Source organism: Antechinus flavipes, chromosome 5, assembly GCF_016432865.1.
Source record: "Antechinus flavipes isolate AdamAnt ecotype Samford, QLD, Australia chromosome 5, AdamAnt_v2, whole genome shotgun sequence".
Classification (NCBI taxonomy): Eukaryota; Metazoa; Chordata; class Mammalia; order Dasyuromorphia; family Dasyuridae; genus Antechinus; species Antechinus flavipes.
The window spans coordinates 47082606-47104452 of record NC_067402.1 but is presented as its reverse complement, the minus strand read 5'-3'; the positions used below and the strand labels follow the sequence as shown (position 1 = coordinate 47104452).

The window sequence follows — 21847 nt, the reverse complement described above, 5'->3', positions numbered from 1 at the left end:
AAACAAATAAACATATCTATCAAGTAGATAATGATTGAACAAATTTTTGTGCTTAGATAGAATGTTGTGTTGGGTTGTTTCATTCATGTTTGACTCTTTGTGAGCCCATTTGAGATTTTCATGGCAAAAACCCTGGAGTGGTTTGCCATTTCCTTCTCCAGCTCATTGTAAAGATGAGGAAACTGAGGCAAACAGTTTTAAATGACTTGCCCAGGGTCACACAGCTAATAAGTGTCTGAGGCTGGATTTTAACTCAGGATCATGAGTCTTCCTGTCTCCAAGCCCCTTTATATATTCACTAAATATGCTTATTCCACAAGCAATTATGAGTATAAGAAATAAAGGAAGACAGTATGAACTGGTTGATGCAGAAGGAAGCAGAACCAATGTGAAGAACACAATGACTAATAATGTAAATAAAAAGAATCATGACGTAAAGTGGACTTCAGTTATTGGGACCAATTTTGACCTTATAGTTCCACCTTCCTCTTTTCAGGAGAGAGCTGGAAATTTATATGTAAGTGGGCTTGGTTTAACTATTTTTTTTTTTTTATTAAGAGAAGGGGCTAGGTGGGTGTGAACATGAAGTAAAAATTAAAGATAAGGACAAGATTAAGTAAAAAATAGCTGGTTAGGAACTTGTCTAAGATACTTCCTATTTTTGTAGTTTTATTAATATCCATGCTTTTCTAACAGTAACAGAGGCACTTGAGCAAAAATTCCTGGTCTTGAAGATATAGTAGAAATTATTGGAGCCATGTCCCAGGCTCCATAACTGAGCCACTGTGTCACCTTAGGCATGTCTATCCATCTGTCTGTTTTTATCCCTGGGCCCCAGGTTTCTTATCAGCATAATTAATGTAGCATTAGTAATCAACATTTATTCTTTGAGTTAAAGTTTACAAAGGGGAGGACACTATGTGTCTGCTCTCATTTGATCCTCACAAACAATGTTGTGAGACAGGGAATATCAGTGCCCCCAGTTTGCAAATGAGGAAGCAGAGAGAGTATTTCATACCTAAATCCTGCATATTTTTCCACTTTGCTGCTGGGCCGATTCACTCATTCACACATTTCTGAGACACCTGAATGTTAATCCTTGGACACTAGAGAATATCCATAATTGAGATGAGACAACACCCACCCTTATGAAGCTCACAGTTAACTGTTGTACCAAATAATACGGATTGCTGTAGAAGTTACAAACATGAAGTGGTTTTATGGCATGGCGTCGGATAAAGGCAAAGACAGACCCCAATTCCTGGGGAAGGAGGACTTACTACTTGACAAAAAACTATTGTGGAAACTGGAAGGCAGATTGAGAAACATTTGATTTAGACCAATATCTTACACTATGTACTGATATAAAAACAAATGGATATATGACTTTGACATAAAATATAGCATCCTAAGAAATGAGAGAAACAAGGAATGGATGGGGAAGACTTCAGTCTTAGTAAGAGGATCACAGCAAATAAATGTAGAATTTTTATTATATAAAATTTAAAAAGCTTTTATAAAAACAAAACAAAACTATTGTACTTAAAATTAGAAGAAAAGCCTGTAACTAGGAGGGGAAATCTTTGCAGAAAATTTTTCTAATAAAGATCTTATATGTACCATGTACCAATATAAAAAACAAATGGATATATGACTTAGACTAGTAAATGAAAGGAACCAAGGAATGGATAGGGAAGACTTCAGTTTTAGTGAATAAGAGGATCACAGAAAATAAAATGTAGAATTTTTATTATACAAAATTTAAAATGTTTTTACACAAAAAAACCCTATTGTAATTAAAATTAGAAGAAAAGTCTGTAATTAGATGGAAAAATCTTTACCGAAAATTTTTCTAACAAAGGTCTTGTATTCAAGATATATAGGTAATTGATTTAAACTTTTTGGACTACAAGGCATTCTCCAGTAAATAGTCAAAGGACAGGAATAGACATTTTGAAAGAAGGAAATAAAAGCTTTCTATAATAATATGAAAATATGCTTCAAATAACTAATAATTTGAGAAATGCAGAGTAAGGCCACTCTAGTAGTCTACTTTTTTATCCATTAGATTGTCAAAGATAACAAAAGAAGAAATGATAGTGGTTGGAGGACTCCTGGAAAACAGGCACTTGTTAGAGATCCTATTAATTGGTCCCTGCATGCACTTTGATAACAACTATATGACTACTAGACTTATATTCCAAAGAAAGAAAAGAAAGATGAAAAGAATCCATGTCTACAAAAATATTTGTAGTAGTTCCTTTCATGACAATCCCAAATTGGAAGATAAGGGAGACTCGCCTTTTGAGGGATGGCAAAATAAATTGTGGTATATGGTATATGACACTTATTGTACCATAAAAATAATAAAATAGACATTTTCAGGGAAAAAAAAACACCTTCGTTCTAGTACAAAGCAAAGTAAACAAAATTTGGAGAACTTACTCAGTGATAACAGTAGAGAAAAACTGGAAAGCGAATGAGTCTTCCTGACTTTATGCTCAGCATTCTATTTACGGAACCACTTAGCAGCTTACTTCTTTCTTGCCAGAGAAATAATTGACTTAAAATTGAGAATGAGAAATGCATGTTTGGTTATGACCAATATGGAAATTTGTTAGACTCTCTGCTGTTATTTTGAGCTTTTTTTTTTTTTTTTTTTTTTTTTTTAAGTTGTTCATTTTCTGGGACAGTAAGAAGGAGAAACAATAATTTAAAAAAAAAAAAAGAACACTAAAGCACAATATAAATGTAAAGTGGCTAATGAGATCAAATGAGATCATGGACCTAAAGCACTTTAGAAATTAGATGGGAAGGAATGAATGAACAATAAAATGCATGCATAAGCTTCATGATAGAGACTGTCAGGAATGACTGACATTTTTGTTATGACATTTATGCGTATAAATAATGAAATATGTTGTGGAGCAAATTTAACTGGTTGTGTGGATATTTAATATTCAAAATAAATCGTTTTTAAAAATGAAGTAAGATGAGATCCATGTGGAAGCATCAGTACTCTCCAGATTGATGGAGAATACATGGATTGTCTTGATATACAGAAGAATGTGAAGGCACAGAGCTGGAAGAGTTCAGGTTTATTTATGAGCTGATTTGACTGTGATGTAGCAAATATAAAAGAGTAATAGGAGAGAAAGGTAGAATATTGACTTATAATGTATTTAAAAACATGAATTTTAATGTTACTTGACAAGTAGTAGGGAGTACTTTAAACTTTCATGAGCAGGTATATTGCTCTGAAAGATCATTCTGGCAGCAGCATAAGGGTAAGATGGTAATTAGAGTTGGGTCAAGACTTGTAGAAAGAACTGTTAGGTATTTTGAAATACAAAATTCAAGGATGTTTGTAGTGGAAATGGAGAAGAGCTGCCTGTGAGAAATTATGGTGGTGGAATTAGCATGTTTTTCTTAACTCATCAATATAAGATGAGAAGAAAGGGAAAGTTAAATAAGGCACCAACTGATAAGCCAAGCAGCAAGCATTTAAGTCTTATTGTATCTGTTGTACTGTGACTAAGTGTTAGAGATAAAAGTATTCACATTGATATAGAGGAACTGTGTACACATATGGCTGTGTACAGAATGTATTCCACTCAAGGTCCAGGAGGGAACAACAGTATTTGGGATACTAACCAAGCAGAAGACACAGGACAGATCTGAGGTAGGACTGGAGAGATTAAAAAATGGGGCTGAATGTCCTCCTAAAAAATTAATCTATGAAATCTCCTTAAGTGGCAAGAAGCCATCTATAGAGCCTTGTAAGACTGGCTATTAAAGATGTCTTTTGATGAGGGAAATTGATATGTACCCAAATTCAATTTTAATGCAGCTCAGTTTTTTCAGTCTTTACATTAAGATAAGCAAATATATTCAATTAAATTCAATTCAGTAAATTTTTATCAAGCCCCTAGTATATGTCAAGCATTGTGATAAGAATAAGAAAAAGAGATGGTCTCTGCCCTCGGTGAGATTCTGATCTAATGATATACGGCTAAAAAACAAAAGGAAGCTCAAAAGACAGGGTTGAGTGAAGAACTAGAGGAGCACATCAGAAGAGAGTATAAGGGAGAGCTTAGGGAAGAGTTCATTGTCTCCCAGCACCCCCCAAATCTGGGGTAGTTGGCTCCTTTATAGTTTATATATATAGTTATAGTTATTGGAAGAAGCCTGTTCCATCAGGGGAAGTCTTGACATGCTTGGCGTAGACACCCCTTAACTCACCGTAGGGTTTGAGACCTGGTTTAGCCCCTCTGCTGAAATGGTTTACTGTGCATGCTACAGCTTCTTGGAGCCACAGGTGAGAGTTAGGGGGCTCAGGTAGACACCCCCTCACCCCCTGAGGCACTAATCTTCCCTGAACCCAGTGAAGGCAGGGGAAGCAGGTGACATGGGGCATTTGGAGCTTGCCAAGGTCATCCATCTCTTGAGTCATCTCCAGTTATCTTGACTGTGTCCTGCCACTGGACAGTGGAAGCCCTGGAAGAGGGGAGAAAGGTCTACGACTTCATGCAGTTCTACCTCATTTAAGTCCAAATTATGCATGAATCAAAAAAAAAAAAAAAAAGTGGCTCCATAGTGCATAGAGTGCCACAAGTCACATTTCTCTAAGTTTAAATCCAGCTGCAGACGCTTGCTCTTAACCCTACTTGCCTCAGTTTCCTCATCTGTAAAATGAGCTAGAGAAGAAACTAGCAGACCACCCCAGTATCTCTGCCAATAAAGCCTCCAAAGCGGTCACAAAGAACCAGACAGGACAGAGCCACAACAACTCCCTCGTGTCAGAGGAAGCTGAGAGTTGGGGAGATGTTGCTTGTCCAAGGTTGAATTAAACCACGATAGGAGGCTTTTAGGGGACCGGTTTGTCCTGGGAAGCGGTGTCTTCTTCGTGGAGTTGAAAAGAAGCAGACTTGCAGATGCAAAATGGAGTCAGCCCACATTATATTGTTACTCATTTCTCCCAAATCTGGTCAGAAATGATTTCAAATTTCTCCCCGCTGTGATTTCAGGGTGGCTTCCCAAGTGGAGATGACTCCAGCTTGGCTGCCGGCCCGAGAGAAGTCATCAGACGCAAGCAGGTCCAGTTTAGTTTGCAGCAATCCACTGCCAACAGTGTCCTGGGATTTATTTGTCTTTTGTAAGAGTTTTTTGTACTGGATTGACATTAATGCTTGAAAGCCAAAACAATAGTATTGATCCCAAATCCTAATTACCAGTCTCTCTTACATCATGTACTATTAGAACTTTTCAAAACTCGCCAGGGAAATGAATTAAAAATGCTAACCATCTGTTTACCTAAAATTTCATGGCAGGTCCAAAAGTGCTGGAAAATTAATACTGCATAATTTACGTTCAGTATAAACAACAAAAGTGACTTTTGCGTGCATATCTGATACTGTTATGATTGCTTTAAATATTATTTTGACAGTATTTGTCTTGAAGAGGCAAACATGCTTGTGAGTGATAATCATTGGATCGACTTGGCAGTCCACTGGAGACTAACTTGCATTGAGATCAGCAGGAGCTGGGATATCTGGCTCCTTCCTTGCTAAGCTCCAATGGCAGCTGCTTTGGCAGCTTCAAAGTCAGTCAGGTCTGTCACATACTCTGATGTTGATAGATTTTCTGGGCTGTTTTCTGCCCCTGAGTGCCATTTTCCTGGTGTCAGCTTTTAAATTAGTGGCTCCATCCATTTCCGAGTAAGAATGCATTCTGTTAATCTCCAAGGAAATGGGCAGGCTTTCAGATCCAAATATGGCTCTTTGTGTGTATTTATGTGTGCAAATGTGTGCACAGATATCTTCTGAAGCCTAAAATCTGCGTCAAATGTACGTGGGGTCCAGGAGAAAAATCAGAGCTTCAGATATTTTGTTTCTTGAACCCCGGCATTATCATAAAAGAGAAATACTTTGTGCTTCCCATGTATCGATTGTCTTATTATTGGCTCTCAAGAAATATCCACTATCTCTCTCTCCGCCCCCCCCCCCCCACCTTCTAAGATGAATGGTGGGAGAAAGCCATTTTAAGGAAATAGTAGGGCTAACCTAGTCTTTATGTACTCTGGGAGACATCGGTTACGGAGACAAACCCCTGAGATAGGAGAAACCTTTTAGAGATAAGTGGTGAGGGTAGAAAGGTGATTATGGGGAAAAAGAAGCTTTGTGATAAAGAGCCTGGGGAGGAGGTGACCTTGGGACCATAACCAGCGGGAAATCGGCTTGGCTACAGCATCGAGCCTGAGGTTATCGATAATCTGTTTCACCACTTCTGACTTGACTGGTTCTATTTAAAAAAAAAAATGTACTTGTATCATCAGTCTGGGAATGTATCTCACGTTATTTATTTACTTTTACATTAGAGAATCAGAGCTTGCAGAGTTGGACTGGGACCTCCAAGGACAATCTCTTTCCTTACCTTATTAATTCTTATTTGCAAATTGATATCATCCAAGCCTTAGCTGACTGTGGAATCTTGACCTCTAGGAAAAAGGCCCCTAGTTTTCAGTTACTGCTGCTGATCTCCATGCAGGAAAGACTTGGGTAGCACCCACAGTCGGCTCCACATAGGGCACCTTTGAATTTTGTTCCCTCATTACCATCTGCAGCTGTTGTCTGAGGAGCCCTTGGCGGCTCATATTCCTCCTTGTTGAAGGGCTATGAATTCCTTGAATAATAGAAGGAAAGAAGACTGAATAATTATAGCAATGAACAATGCTAAGTGAATTAAGCTGACATTGAGAATTTTTTCTTCTTTTAAGGTGTCCTATGTTTTGGTTTCATTGTAACACTGATTTATACATCATTTTCTGGATATCTGCATTAAAGTGTAGTCTGGTTGAAACCACATATAAATGCTTTTATTGAAACATTTTGGTTGAGCATAAAATTATATTTATATATCAAAGTTATATAAAATAATTGAAGTCCTACAAATTGATGATCTTTTTAGAGCTTCAGTAATCCAACTTTTACATTTGAATTTTAGATTCTCTGGTGTTTTTTTGGATTTATGTTTTTCTGCCTTTTGTATTTGGAAATAATGCTTCTGATACAGAAAAGCACAGATTTATTAGGAACTTTCGAGGTTCTCTGGGTCCTACCACATCATTCTACAGATGAAGAAGTGAGAGTCTAGAATGGTACGAAGGGGCAACATTAAAACTTCCTGTCTGGGACATCTTTCAGCATACAACACTACTTTCTTTTCAACACGAAGCATCCTTGCAGTGATTCCCAGGTGGAGATTCCTCCTCTCCCAAAGCTGTTTGAGAGGAGTCTTCTTGTGATTAAGCGTGAGTCTCTAGAACAGGAGAACATGCAGACAGATAGGAATTGACTCTAAAACCTTGGCTTCCGTTCAATGAGCGTTAATTTCTACACATACTATCATATTGGAAGTCAACTTGAAAATTTTTTCCTTTAAATTTAAGAGATTGTAAGTGTACTCCTGCTTAAAGCTGTGTGGTCTATTACCATTTAACATCTTGCTAGGAAGTCTCACGTATAAACCGTAGGCAGACTCTGGAGATGGATTGGTTTGTTTTACTCCCTTGAACGTGAAGATGAGAGGCCTCCCTAAAATAAATATTGTAGCCAGAAGCAGCTCCTGGCTTTTATCCTTGAAATGCTTAATGCCATGAAAGATGATAGGAATTCTTTTTGGGTTTTCTCTTTTATGGAGACAGTGACATAAGGGAGAACTTATTGGTTGGAACAGCACTTTGTGTAGAAACCTTTAAAGAATTGTAAAGAGAGTGGGTCCTATTAATTGAAGAATATTTGAATAGACTGAACAAGATAGAAAGTATTGCCTTGCAAGAAACATGAAGTTAGAGGAACTAGGAAAGAGCTGAATGAACTGATTCAGAGGGAAATAGAACAAGAACAGTAATTACACAATAACCACTGTAATGGAAAAGAAAACAAGATTAAAAGACTTCAGACCATTGATCATTGTAGTGACCAGTTGGGATTTTATAGAATTGTTGGAGAAGCACTTTGGTGAACTGTCAATATGGAATGAGACATATTTTCCAGACTTGAGCAATTTGTTGTTTGTTTGGCTTGATTGTAAAAGTTGTATTATAGGGGAACAGAGTGAGGAGTATCATTGGAAAGTGATTAATGGAACAAAAAAGAGCACTATTTTTAAAAATTTCTTCAAATTAAGGATCACAATAAGAATATTGCAAATGTACTTTCAGAACTTATATGACTATATAAATTTTTCCTATCCTTCCTATGAATTTTGCCTGACCTTTGTAGTTTTGATGTCTTTATAAATATGATTTTATGCTTATACATAATTATATATAATTATACATATAATTAATATGTTCTAACTTGGTTCAGGAAAAGATTGATTAATATATAAGCACTTGAACCCACAAATTTTTTGGCAAATGTTTTGTTCAAATTTAAAATGGCCATTTGTAATATGGTTTTGTGAGATGGTCTTTGGGTGGGGAAGACAGTCCTAGTCGGGTGTTGTCTCAATGACCTTGAGCAAGTTACCCAGTTCTCTGTGCCTTAGCCTTTTTTCTGCCATGGGCCCCATTGCAATTGAGTGACACCTGAATCTTCTCAAAATAATGTTCTAAATATTAAAGAAATGCTAATTTTTAGTAAGAGGTTAGTGTATATGAAGATGTGTGTCTATCTGTCTATCTATTTTTTCCTGTTCAAATTCAGACTTCCTGAATCTATTCACAAATAGATCTCTGCATTATTGATTAAGAATCCTTATCCTAAAACTTTAAGTGGAAAAAGAAAATGCTGATCTTTTCTGGTAGAGAGAATTTCTTTATATCAGTAAAATCAATATATAAGTAAAATATAATAACATGCTTGTTGGCATGTTATTGTGTATGTGTGTCTCATGTATTCTGAAATTTTCCTAGAAATCAAATTATTCAGTTCCTATTCTTTCAATGTTTGTTCTTGACTTATTGAGATAACATTTATTAATATAATTGATTGATCTGTGAATGAGCGAACCCAAACATTGAAACACGTGGACTTGTCCATTGCCTTTTCTAGATAAGATTTTGGTGAAGTAACTTTGTCTTTGTTATCCATTTTGTTTTGCAGCCTCTCTATTAAAAGGACTGAAGCACGCCAATATAGTATTACTTCATGACATCATCCACACCAAGGAGACATTGACACTTGTGTTTGAATACGTGGTAAGTAAAAGAAATTCGGCCTCCAGATGTCGAAGGACATTCTCATAACAACATAAGCTTTCTTTTCAAGACTGTTGTTATAAAAGGGAAGTGTGCTATGAAATATACGATCATTTCAGGGCTGGTAGACCTTAGTATGTATTCGAATGATAGCTTCTTAAAGGAAAATTCTTTGTCGCTTTCCTCTGTCTCTCTCTATTTTTTACACTAGACAGAATGGAGGGAGAGGGAGGGAAGGAGGAGGGCAGAGGAGAGACAAAGGGGGAGAGAAAGAAGGAAGGAGGGAATGGGGGGAGGGAGAGAAGAAAAGAGGGAAAGAGAAAGAGAAAAAGAGAGGGGGAGGGAGAGGGGATGAAAGAGAGAAAAAGAGAGGGGGAGGAAGAGAGAGGGGGAAATAAAGGAGAGAGAAAAGGGAGAGGGGGAAAGGAAGGAGAGAGAAGAAATAGAGGGAGAAAGAGAAGAAGGAAGAGAAGGGGGGGTAAAGGAGGAAGGGAGGGGGGAGAGAAGAGGTGAGGGAGGAGAGGAGGAGGAAGGAAAAGAGAGAGAGAGGGAGAATCAGGGGAGGAGGGAGGGAAAGGAAGGAGAGGAGGGGAAGAGAGGGGGAAAGGAGAGAGGGAGAGAGAGGAGGAGAAAGAGAGAATATGGGAGGAGATGAAAGTGTGAAAGGAGAGTATTTCAGTTATGGACAATCAGTGAAAATGGCATGGGGATTAAAGATGGAGTATTATGGGCAACATCAAAGAAAGATATAAAAATAACTCTTCCTTCTCAGGACTTAGCAGTTGCTTCTTTCATTAGCAAGCAATTCAGAGAGGCAAGTTTAGTACTTAAAATTTAGACTTCATGAATTTTATTCCCCCTGACTTGGTATTTCAGATGCTAATTAAGATTTCCAATTTGTGTAGTACACAATGCAAAGAACTTATTTTGTTCAGGAGTATTACTTTCCAAAGACATAGACTTGAGCTCTTAATTAATCTTTCTACGTTTTCTGTAGACAAACATATGGTATTTGTTTAGAAGTACTTCAGCATTTAGCTGTGGAATCATGCAATGTAACCATGATAATTAACATCCCCTTCCTCACAGATGGATTTGAGAGCATGTAATTTCAAAGATACAAGTGATTTTGGTGGAGGTTTTACTTTACACGAATAGCTGTTGGTATTGTGAATGCTTTGAGACCTGGCACTTTACTCACACCTACTACTTTTTCTTAAAAGTAAAATAGTTTTTCAGTTTACCTAAAAATATGCAATAGAACGAATATTTGTAATGTGGTTTATCTGAATCACGTGAGGTCTGCCATTTGCAAATGGTTTGTCATAGGGAAAAGACATTCATCTTGTCTATTTACATATAAATGATACATTTGAATAATATGATAATGTGACTACCAGACTAGCAAGGGAGGAGTATATGCATTTATAACTTGCTCTCCAGAATGGAAGTAGATTCTCACATCAAGGAAAATATAATTTCTTTCATTTAATTGATGATTCCTATGTCAATAAGACATTAAACTGATTTAACATTGGAAAGTCCCAATAACCTATTTTTTCCCCTCCAAACAGATAATTTCCTTTATATACATTTCAAACAAATCCAGCCTTTTGTAGTACACTTGGATACAGTGCCATAATGTTTCATAGAGAAGAACTGGAAGGTTTAATTTTTTTTCTATATGTATTCACTTTCAAATTTGATTATTGCATTAAAAGAAAAGAAATAACAGATTCTAAGATGGATATTTCTTTGCTTTGCTTTGTTTTGCTTTCTTTTTTGCATTTGAATTTAAAAATGCACATGAAACATCAGCTTTCAAATGTTAAAAAAAATTAGTTTAAAAATAATGACCTAACAATTTATTTGCCTTTTCTTAATTCTGCTTAACCCTGCTCCCTCATGCTCCCCTCCCATTTCCTGAAATTTAACCAATTTGAGGTCTATTTAGGTTACTAAATATCCTTTTAAAGAAATATGAACATCTTTGTCATCTATGGGATCTACTGGTCTATATAAATAACATATTGGATTTAAAAAAAAAAGAAAATGCTTTTACAGGATATCTCATGAGTCTTAATGAATTTAAGATTTAATAAGCTTAAAACTCCATAAGATGTTTTGGAACAACTTGAATGAATCTGTGAATAAGAGAAAGATAGTTGACTTTTTTGCATTTGGGAAATTTCATAGCTTTTCTAATGTCCTCTAGCTTAATTATAGAATAAAAACTTATCTTTATCTTTTCCTTTTTAATTAACATTTTATTTTTTCCAATTACATGTAAAGAACACTTTGAAACATCCACTTAAAAAATTTTATGTCCCAAATTGATTTGATATAGGTTATAGATATTCAGTCATGCAAAATAGATTTCCATATTAGTCATGGTTTGAAACAAGAGACAAACCAAAAAGGAAAAAAAGTACAAAAAAAGGGAAAAATAGTATACCTTGATTAGACCACAACAATTTTTTCTCTGGATATGAATAGCATTTTTCATTATGAGACTTTGGAATTGTCTTGGATAAGAGAATAGCTAAGTCATTCACAGTCAATCATCACATAGTATTTTTTGTTTTTGTATACAATGCTGCTCACTTCAGTTTGCATACTTTAATGTGAGTCTTTCCAGGTTTTTTTTGAGAGCAGTCTGCTTGTAATTTCTTATAGCACAATAGCATTCCAACACAAATATATGCCATAGCTTGTTCAGTCTTTCCCTAATTGATGGACAGCCCATCGCTTTCCAGGTTTTTGCCACTATAAAAAGAACTGCTACGAGTATTTTTGTACAAATAGGTTCTTTACCATTAAAAAAAAAAATCTCTTTGGCATACAGACCTAGATAGAAGTGGTATTGTGAAAGGGTATGCACTAAAGAGTATGCACAGTTCGCCTTTTGGATATAAGATACTTATCTCTAGAGGAAATATGTTTAAATTCCTTATGTAAAAATAAAATGATATTTCCATTTAATTTTACTTATCTGTGATGCTCGCTAAATCAGGAACATCTTAACATATTTTTAAAGCATTTCAGTTAAACATTTATTAAGTGGTCACAAGGTTCTGTTAGATACAGAGAGGAGAATGTGGCAGGCTTTGTCCTCAAAAAGCTTATCATCTGCAGGAAATATGATGTACCACAAGTAAGCCTCTACAACAATAACACAATTTGAAATGCATCTTACCTAGAATATTATTGAAGCATCTCACCCTTTCTGTTAAAATTTGGAGTGAAGTGTAAGAAGAAGAGGACAATGTTGTGAAGGATCTTTTACTTAATAAAGAATAATAAATAATATTTTACTTTTACTTTACTTTACATGTACCTTGTACACATGGAATTTGAACTGCCTAAAAGCTTAATTCCTATCTACATAAATGCAAAAGTATTGTCCTTCCTTGCTTAGAAGAGAAACTCTAGCTTAGTGACTGCTGTACTCACACTAATAATTATTACAGAGTGTAAAAAAAGCAATCTGCAAGACAGAGTATTTAACTAAATGACGAGCAGTTAGAAATCTAAAAGACTTGGAAAATAGTATCTTGTGGTCTTGAGCAAAATAATGATTCAGCAACAAAAATTGAATACTTAACAGAGATGTTTGGATGGTTCTTGAGTTCAATGCCAAGCTTTTTGAAATACGGCACAATTTTCTTTTCTACTTATTTAAGCTGTTTTTGTGTTCTTTTGTTTTTGTGATGTAGGGATTTTTGGACTTACCACTTGTGCGCATTAAATTGGACTTTCCATTATAGGAAAGTTAAAAAGGTTAAGCAAATCCCTGACACGATGAGCTCATCTCAGAGTATATGCAACTCTCTGTACCCGTGTTCTCCAATAAAGTTGCAAGTGGTACAGCTTAAATTCACTTAGTATACCTCAAATCCAAGGCTTTGTGGGAACAGGAGAGCAAATACAGCAATCTCAACCCCCAGCTGTGTTTCATTATAAATTGTAAGCTTGAGAGGCAGGAACTTGATCACATTCTTGTATCTTCCTCCCTTGGTGCCTGGAATATTGTCATCAAAGGTTATAAACAAATGTTATCAATGATCAAATGAATGAAAAAATTTCTTAAGCATAGCCTACACCTAGCTCTGTGCCAAATCCTGGGGGTACAGGTGCTTAATAAGTACTGCTTGAGCTGAAATGAATTTAATAGAGAGCGCTATCAAGGATTACTTTTACATTGGACTAAAATGGTCACTTTTCACCAAACACACACACACATGCACGCACACATACAAGTATTCTATTTATAATCTGAAGCAGAAATAGAAAGAATACCTCAGATTATTTTACCCTCAGCATAACAGTGAGTGGGAGAACTCTTTATAGAATTCTATATCTACTTAATGCAAACATTATTCATCTTTCCCTCACCTACCCTCCCTCTGTTTCTTCCTCCCTCCCTTCCTTCCCTCTTCCTTCCTTCTCTTCCTTCCCTCTTCCCTCCTTTCCTTCCTTCCTTCTTTCCTCCCCTCCCTTCCTTCCCTCTTCCCTCCCTTCTTTCTTTTCTTCCTTCCCTCTCTTTCTCTCTTCCCTCCCTCCCTCCTTCCTTTCCTTCCCTCTTCCTTCCTTCTCTTCCTTCCCTCTTCCCTCTTTCCCTTCCTTCCTTCTTTCCTCCCCTCCCCTCCTTCCCTCTTCCCTCCCTTCTTTCTTTTCTTCCTTCCCTCTCTTTCTCCCTTCCCTCCCTCCCTCCCTTCCTTCCCTCCTTTCCTCCCTTTTTCCCTCCTTCCTTTCCTTCCTTCTCTTCCTTCTTTCCTTCCTCCCTCCCTTCTTTCTTTCCTTCCCTTCCTTTCCTCCCTTTTTCCCTCCTTCCTTCCTTCCCTCTTCCCTCCCTCCCTCCCTTCCTTTCTTCTTTCTTTCTTCCCTCCTCCCCAGCTTAATCTGAACATTGTTTATTTAAGCACTTGTTTTTTAATAAACAGCAAATATATACAGATTAGACTTGATTTGATAGGAAAAATGTTTGGGGATTTAAATATTTTCCATAAGAGGGAATGAGAACATTAGTAATGTGGGAGATATTATTATACAGAGATATATTCTTGAGCTAAATCCTTGCTATAATGACAAGGGATCTCAGCATGTTTGGTAGCACTTTTCATTAGGTTTTAATAATTAGGCACACCAGGATGAATTTATAATTCACATCATGATTTTCAGGGAAGGAATATTCAATTTGTTTCTTCCCTCAGCCATGCTGTTAATGGGAGAAATCTCCCAGGCTAACACATGGTATGATTTAAAACAACAACCAGTACCCCTTCCAATTACCAGAGATATATCTTTGTGCATGAAGACTCTTGCAATATGCATATCATCCAATGTGTTAATTGTGTTCCATAGTTGTGGATGGAGAAGTGTGAGAAATGCAGGAAGCTAAAATATGGGATCATAAATTTAAGATTGTCTTTGCCATCATCTCAGTGTTTGAACATATACAATTAGTCTGATTTTCTGTAATTAATGGTATTGAATCCTTCCTTTTCTTCAAGGCCCAACTTTTCTGATTTCCTCCAAGGAATGGGATCCCTCTCTGTTCAGCGTTATCCTAATACTTTGGAATTCTTCTAGACAGGGAGCATATTCTTTCTGTTAATATAATTATTCTTGTGCCTCTATCTATGATCTAAAGATCAACCTTCTCTCCTCCCCCTTTTCCTTTTAGATCAGAAGTTCCTTGAGGATAGGGAATTTTGGCATTCCTAGATTTGGGGATGGTGCACATATCTCAGATGCCTGAAAAATTCTTGATTAAATTGGCACCTATTGCAGCTGCAACTTCCCCATGTCTTCAAAGACCGCTTCCTGAATTACTGTGGTCGAGAAAATGTCTTCACCTGGTCTCCCTTTGTGGGATTTGGTTGAATGACCCTTTGATTGGTTCTTTGACAGTTGCTAAGAACGATAAAGCATTTGTTTAGTGCTCTACAGTTTGCCAAATGTTTTTCACATATCTCATTTTGGTTTTATTCCAGTTGTTAAAAGTGAAGAAACTGTGTTAGGCAGAGACTAAATGACCTGTCTGGTTCCACACAAGTAGCAGGTATCTGGAGCCACAGTTGACTCAGGTCTTTCTGGAGCCAGGTTTGGTGCTCCTGAGAATGCCTCCTTGGTCCCAGATATGGTCCCCAATAGCTCAGTTGCTGACTTTCCAGATTTTGTACCCTCATGGCCGAGTCTTGTGTCTCTCAGGGGCAGCTAAGTGGTCTAGTCTGAAGTCAAAAAGGGCAAAATCTGGCCTCAGAAACTGGCTAGTTGTGTAAACCTGGGCAGATCCCTTAACCCTGTTTGACTCAGTGGCCTCCTCTGTAAAATGGGGATGAATGCAGCACCCACCCCTTAGGGTTGTTGTGTAAATTAAATGAGAATGTTTAACATACATTGGGGTTACTTGCCATCTAGGGGAAGGGATGGGGGGAAGGAGAGAGAATTGGAACACAAGATTTTGCAGGCGTCAGTGGTGAAAATTATCCTTGCATATGTTTTGAAAAAGCAAGCTATAATTAAAAAAAGAACAAAAAGAGAATTAAATGAGATAACATTTGTCAAGTGGTCTTGGTACATAGTAAATGCTACATGAATGTTAGTTGCTGCTGCTATTGCTATACCAAGATGAGGCATTAGAATTAGATATTAGCAGAAGTATGGGACATAATTGATGCTTCATAAATATGAAAGTTGAATGAACTTTTTCAACCCTTGAAGACCTCTTTACTTTGGCACATTGCTCTCCCATATTCACTTTCTCAAAGCCCACAGCTCCCTTTCACCTTTATCATTCCAAGTGGGGTGTATTGCCCTGGACACAGTTTAAGATTTCCCTGGGCACCCATGTAATATCTCAGATGCTTTTTGTGTCTTCAGATTTGACAAGGATAAGGGGGAGTAGGGAAGAAGGTGAACTAGGAACGACTTACTACTCATCGAAATTCTTGTTGGCCAGATTCATAAATCATTGATGACACATTTATTAAAAGTCTGCTGTGCATCAGGAACACTGGGGATCACAAGATGAGTAGAATAATAATAATGGACAATGTTTGTTTGTATAGCACTTTAAGATTTGCAAAATGCTTTCCATTTACATCTCATTTCCCCCACAACAGCCCTGTAAAATATCTCATTTTTCTTTATGGAGTAACTGAGAAAGGTTAATGATTTGCCCAGGACCAGAGCTAGTAGGATTTGCTCTCCTTCTTCCTGACTTTGAGATCTGCTATACTCCCAACTGCCTTTTAGAATATGTGATTTCTTGCTAAAAAGCCCACACTAAAATGGGTGAACCTTTCCCTGCCATCTTGGTAGAGATGAGGCAATGGGTGTTCCTGAAGGCCCTTTAGTTAAAGAGAAGCTCACCTATCAGGAGAGATTTCACGTTCACATTCTCTAAGGTGTTCTTAAACTTTCATGGCTCTCATGGACTCCTTTAGAAGTCAAGTGAAACTGATGAATCCTTTCTTAAAAGATTTTTTAAAAAATGCTTAAAATAAAATTATAGAGTTGAAAAGGAAACCAATTGTATTAAAATATAGCTATCGACATAAATACATAAATGAATGAATAAATAAATATAAAAATAAATTTGATATAAAACATACCTTATTTAGGGAGAGGGACGTGTCCCTTTTTGGGGACATGCTGATTTTGAGGTACCTGTATCACCTGGATGTCTATCAGGCATTTGGTATTACAGGGCTAGCATTCAACAGAGACAGAATTGTTCCATATCAGAGTTTTTATTATTCTCTTAATTTAAACAAAAAAATAGAACTGAGTTTTATTTGTTTGGAGACAGCTAGAGAGAAAACAATAAATAAACCATGAAAGAAATTAAAAAATGGAAGGAGTATAAGGTGCCTTTCAATCCATGTTATGTCACGAACTATCCCCTTGCCTTAATTGGCAGCAGAAATGTCAATTCTCTTTTCCTAATTGGTTTTCAGTTCAGTTTAACAAGCATTTATTAAGTGCCTCCTTTGTGAAAGGCACTGTTTTCCATAATTCATGAAGGGTTGTGGATGATATTAGTTGTTTCAAAAGCTTTTTGTTGTTGTCCTTTTGGGTGTTCACATTTTATTTCTCAGGTGTCTATAGGTATCAGAAATTCCTAGCCATCCTCTACACTCTCTTGGCTTTATTCCATATAGTCTGGGTTACTTATATTCCCTGCTATAAATCATTATTTCATTTTTGTTCTCATCAGTGATTGAAATACATAAAATCTTCTAGCACATGATATAGTGAACACAGTGATTATCCACAAAAATATAGTTGGTGTAGAATATACTTTGTAATAGACATAATTTTTTTCTTGAGTATAATTCCATGTCTTTTCCAGTTTTAATACTTTTGTATATTTAACATAATTTGAACACATGACATTTAGAGCCTAGACTCCTTGTTGGGCAAATTGAAATCTTAAAATACCTCATCTGGAGAAAAATTAAAAAGATATTATTTTGAATAAGAAAGTAGAGAATTATAGAAAGAAAAACTGAAATCTTCCTACAAGAAAAAAAGCCATATTCTTTCTTATAAAGATTATGTCCATGTCATGGATAAAATCTTTGTGTTTTGATTTGACTGTTTTTTTGAATTGGTTTGTTCTTTGATTTCTCTACTGGGTATTGTGTGTTGTTCTCCTTTCTTAGAAGTCTAGAGAAGACATTGGTGGACTGTTGGTTGGGTATATAATTTTTGGATTTGTTTTGTAAATAGGTTGCTCTAGTAGATGGCCACTAAGATCTCTTCCAATTTCCATATTTTGTTTGACTGACAGTACAAGTAATTTTATAATGATTTGGGGAATATTCCAGCAAAATAATTATCTGCCATCTGGCAAAGTTGAAGATTAGTACAAAACCAAAATTTATAATTCCAGTTACCTGGAATGATCCCATCTTCAAATAGGAGAAAAATTAAAATTCCAGCTCTAGGTGATAAAATATAGAATTCTATGATAATTGTTGCAGGTGATATTTTGTAATTTCTATTTTTTCCCCCTCTGCTTTATTCTGTCCATGAAACTTATAATAACTCATCATTCTTTCCACCTCCAGCTCCTTTTCATTTTGAATAATCTCAAAGGAACCTTATGGCTGTCTTCTCTGACTAAATATTTGTCAAACCACACAAAAGGCACAAAATGATTTTTACAGTGGATCCATGATGGTCCCCCAAGACTTGGATCTTCCTTTCAATGATGCAGATCAGAACTTCCCTTTGCCCACTCTTTCTGGGATTTTCTTTGCCATCTTCTTCTATACATTCTGCCTGGGGTGGGGGACAAAAGGATGTTTCACCTAATATTTATGTGTTGTCACATTTTTAAATTGTGTGGCTAACAATGGGCTTATCAATTATCCATTAGTCTTCCTACTCGACTCCTCTATTTTTCTTTTCATTTAACTTATGTTGCTTATCCTGTGTAATCCTTGATTAGTCATGTTGCAGCCTGTTTACACCCACTATCTTCCTTTCTCTTCTTTGTATAACTCTTAGTTTTAATTTTTTGAAGATTATAGAGTATTATACAAATCATACTATAGAGCCCTTTTATGCTGTATATCTCAAAACAACAGTAAAGTATATACTTAAATACTATTTTCATATTAGTGCTTGTGAATTAAGTACAGAGATCTTTGATATTTATCTATGGCCTGAGCTTATTAAAGTGTTATAGAACTGGATGGATGTGGATTATCTCTTTTTAGTTATTTATTTATGAACCCACACTCCAAAACCTGAGTAAGGTCTGAAGTCTTTTGTCGGATTTCTTGTCTTGAAAGAGAAATTTGAGGATTGGTAATTGGTAGCTTAATGCTTTGTTGTCCCTGTTTTGATGATTTTGTTATGAGGTGATAGGATTATCATCATGTAATTATTTTGATACATGTGCCTAGTGGAATTTTAAAATGGAAGTATGCCTATTTATCTTTAAGACTAAAATGGCTACTGTACAAGAGTGGCGAGTTTTAAATTTAAATCTGAATATGAAAGCTGATTCTACTGCTGAGTATGAAGCGTATTTCTTGCTTTCAATGTTCCTTAAGTCTTCACAACACTGATTTTTATTTAGAGAAATGAGGCATGCATTTTAATTAACATACTATAAGGCATATGTACTCCTCCCATCAAACACTGCATGAACCCCAAACAGATGCTTATATAGATGCTTACTTCTTACTTAAAATAGGCTATGATGAAACTAACAACAATAATAATATTTATAATTTTCAAGATAATTACAATTTCAAAAATTCAAAATGTGTATGAGTTCTTCCAATATTTATTCTTATCCAAGCTCTGGGAATTTCCACCCATGGTTTCTTCAGAAATTTAGTAACACACTTTCTTCTAGCTTTTGTTAGGTCTAGTAAGAAGGAAAATGAATATTTTAAAGAGGAAGACTTTGAATAATAGAAAATAGATGTCTTAAAAAAATCACCATTTTCTTTGTTTTCCATCTTAAGTATTGTAATTTGAATAAGAAAATTATAAACAAAGGAGGGTTGGGTCTTAAGTGTCATAACTAATTCTCATTAGAAAATTTTATCCTCAGTGCCAGTAGTCCTAATGATAGTTGGGTTGAAAGGGAAAAGAAGTCAAGGGCGATGATGTATGAACCTTGAAAGATCAAATGAAGAGTTGGGGAAACTATTGATGAGATGTGGCTTAGACCCCTAACATATTAGCAGTTACAAGGATCAGAGAGAATGTCTAGTCTATCAATCGCATTTTAAAATTAAGCCCAGAAAATGGAAATAGTTTTTTTCAAGATCACAACAATAGGTTGTCAATAACAGAGCCAGAACAAGAAAGAGAATAATAATGATAATGATAGTAGTAGTGGATTATAATAATATATAAGTTGGTTTATTAACCAGTTTATTACAGTTTAAATAATTTAGTTACATAGTTTATATATCATATTAGTTATATACATATGGTTTATATAATTTAAGGTTTCAAAGCACTTTTTACTTTAACTCATTTTATCATAAAAAAAAAAAACAAACCTTTCAAATAGATGCTATAGATGTCATTATTCTGATTTTATACTTGTAGAAACTGCGACCTAGAGAAATTAAAATGACTTGTAGATTATGACTTGGAATCTGTCTGAATTCATGTGTATTAACAGACTGCTCCCTCCCTCCCTCCCTTCTTCTATACTTCTCTTCCTCCTTTTGTCCTCCTTCCTTTCCTGCCTCTCTTCCTCCCTCCCTTCCTCCATTCCTCCCTCCCTTTCTCCATTCCTTCCTCCCTTCTTCCCTCCCTTTCTCTCTTTTTCCTTTTCTCTCTTTCTCCTTATCTTCCTTCCTTCCCTCCCTTTCTTCCCTTCCTTCCTTTCCTTCCTTCCTTCCTTCCTTCCTTCCTTCCTTCCTTCCTTCCTTCCTTCCTTCCTTTCCTTCCTTCCTTCCTTTCCTTCCTTCCTTCCTTTCCTTCCTTTCCTTCCTTCCTTCCTTCCTTCCTTCCTTCCTTCCTTCCTTCCTTTCCTTCCTTCCTTCCTTCCTTCCTTCCTTCCTTCCTTCCTTCCTTTCCTTCCTTCCTTCCTTTCCTTCCTTCCTTCCTTCCTTCCTTCCTTCCTTCCTTCCTTCCTTCCTTCCTTCCTTCCTTCCTTCCTTCCTTCCTTCCTTCCTTTCCTTCCTTCCTCCTTCCCTCGCTTTCGCTCTCACTCTCGCTCTTGCTCTCGCTCTCGCTCTCTCATTCTCACTCATTCTCACTTTCACTCTTTTAACATAATATGTGTGTGCATATATGTACATGTCATCATATAAGCAGAGTAGATTAGTGTATAGAGGCCTGGTTCAGAATCTGGAAGACAAGGATTCAAGATCTGCCTCTGATGCAGACTGGTAGATGATCCTAGGAAAATCACTTTATCTTTCAATATCTCAGGCAATTTCACCAGATTTTAAGTTGTAGAGAAGATTCTGGTCTAATAGAAGGGGTTTGATAGAAGGAATTTCTTTGCCAGATCTTTGCACCAAAAAAATTCACAGGTCCTGTCCCAAAGTTGTTAAAAACACAAACATACATATGTAATATATCTTTTATTTAAATTATTATTTTTTAATGATGAAACTTTGGAAAGGAACTAAGTTGAATCATTTAATGATAAATTAAAAATAAAATAGATATCATGTAGCTTTGTCATTGGGGGTATCCTTAAATTCAGACTTTTGGGGATAAGCTATATTTTAACTTTTAATTCTTTTATTCTTAAGTTTGAACAAGTTGGAAAACAAAAAACCCCTATTCTATTTGCTATTCCAATCCACTTGTTCACTCATTCAAAGTTTTGCTGTGAAAATTCAAAATTCAGACACTGTATGGAACTTTTTGTCTGGAATCCAGTGCTGCTGATTGGTCACTGGTGTGGTGGGAGTAGTGGGAGGGGAGGGGGGAGGAGGAGTTGGTTAATGGAGAGAACAAAACAAAGGAAGTATGTAAAAGCTGAGAAATGCTATGGTCTGTGCTGCTTAGGGGAGTCTCCAGGACAGAATTTCATTGATTTTTATTTAAGACTGTATTTTATGGCCATAAAGATCCTTTTGTAAATGCTGTTTTAACTTTTTCATTTTGGACTAATACCCTGTCAGGTTAGGGATTTTTAGGGCA

General features: G+C 36.2%; 1 protein-coding gene across 1 annotated transcript in view; it reads left to right on the top strand.

The window, feature by feature from the left end:
- The window catches only part of CDK14 (cyclin dependent kinase 14), a 545438-nt gene that overhangs the window by 264292 nt on the left and 259299 nt on the right, over positions 1–21847 (top strand). The window contains 1 exon segment of the mRNA XM_052000624.1: positions 9108–9202. Within this exon segment, the coding sequence (XP_051856584.1) occupies positions 9108–9202 (95 nt within the window).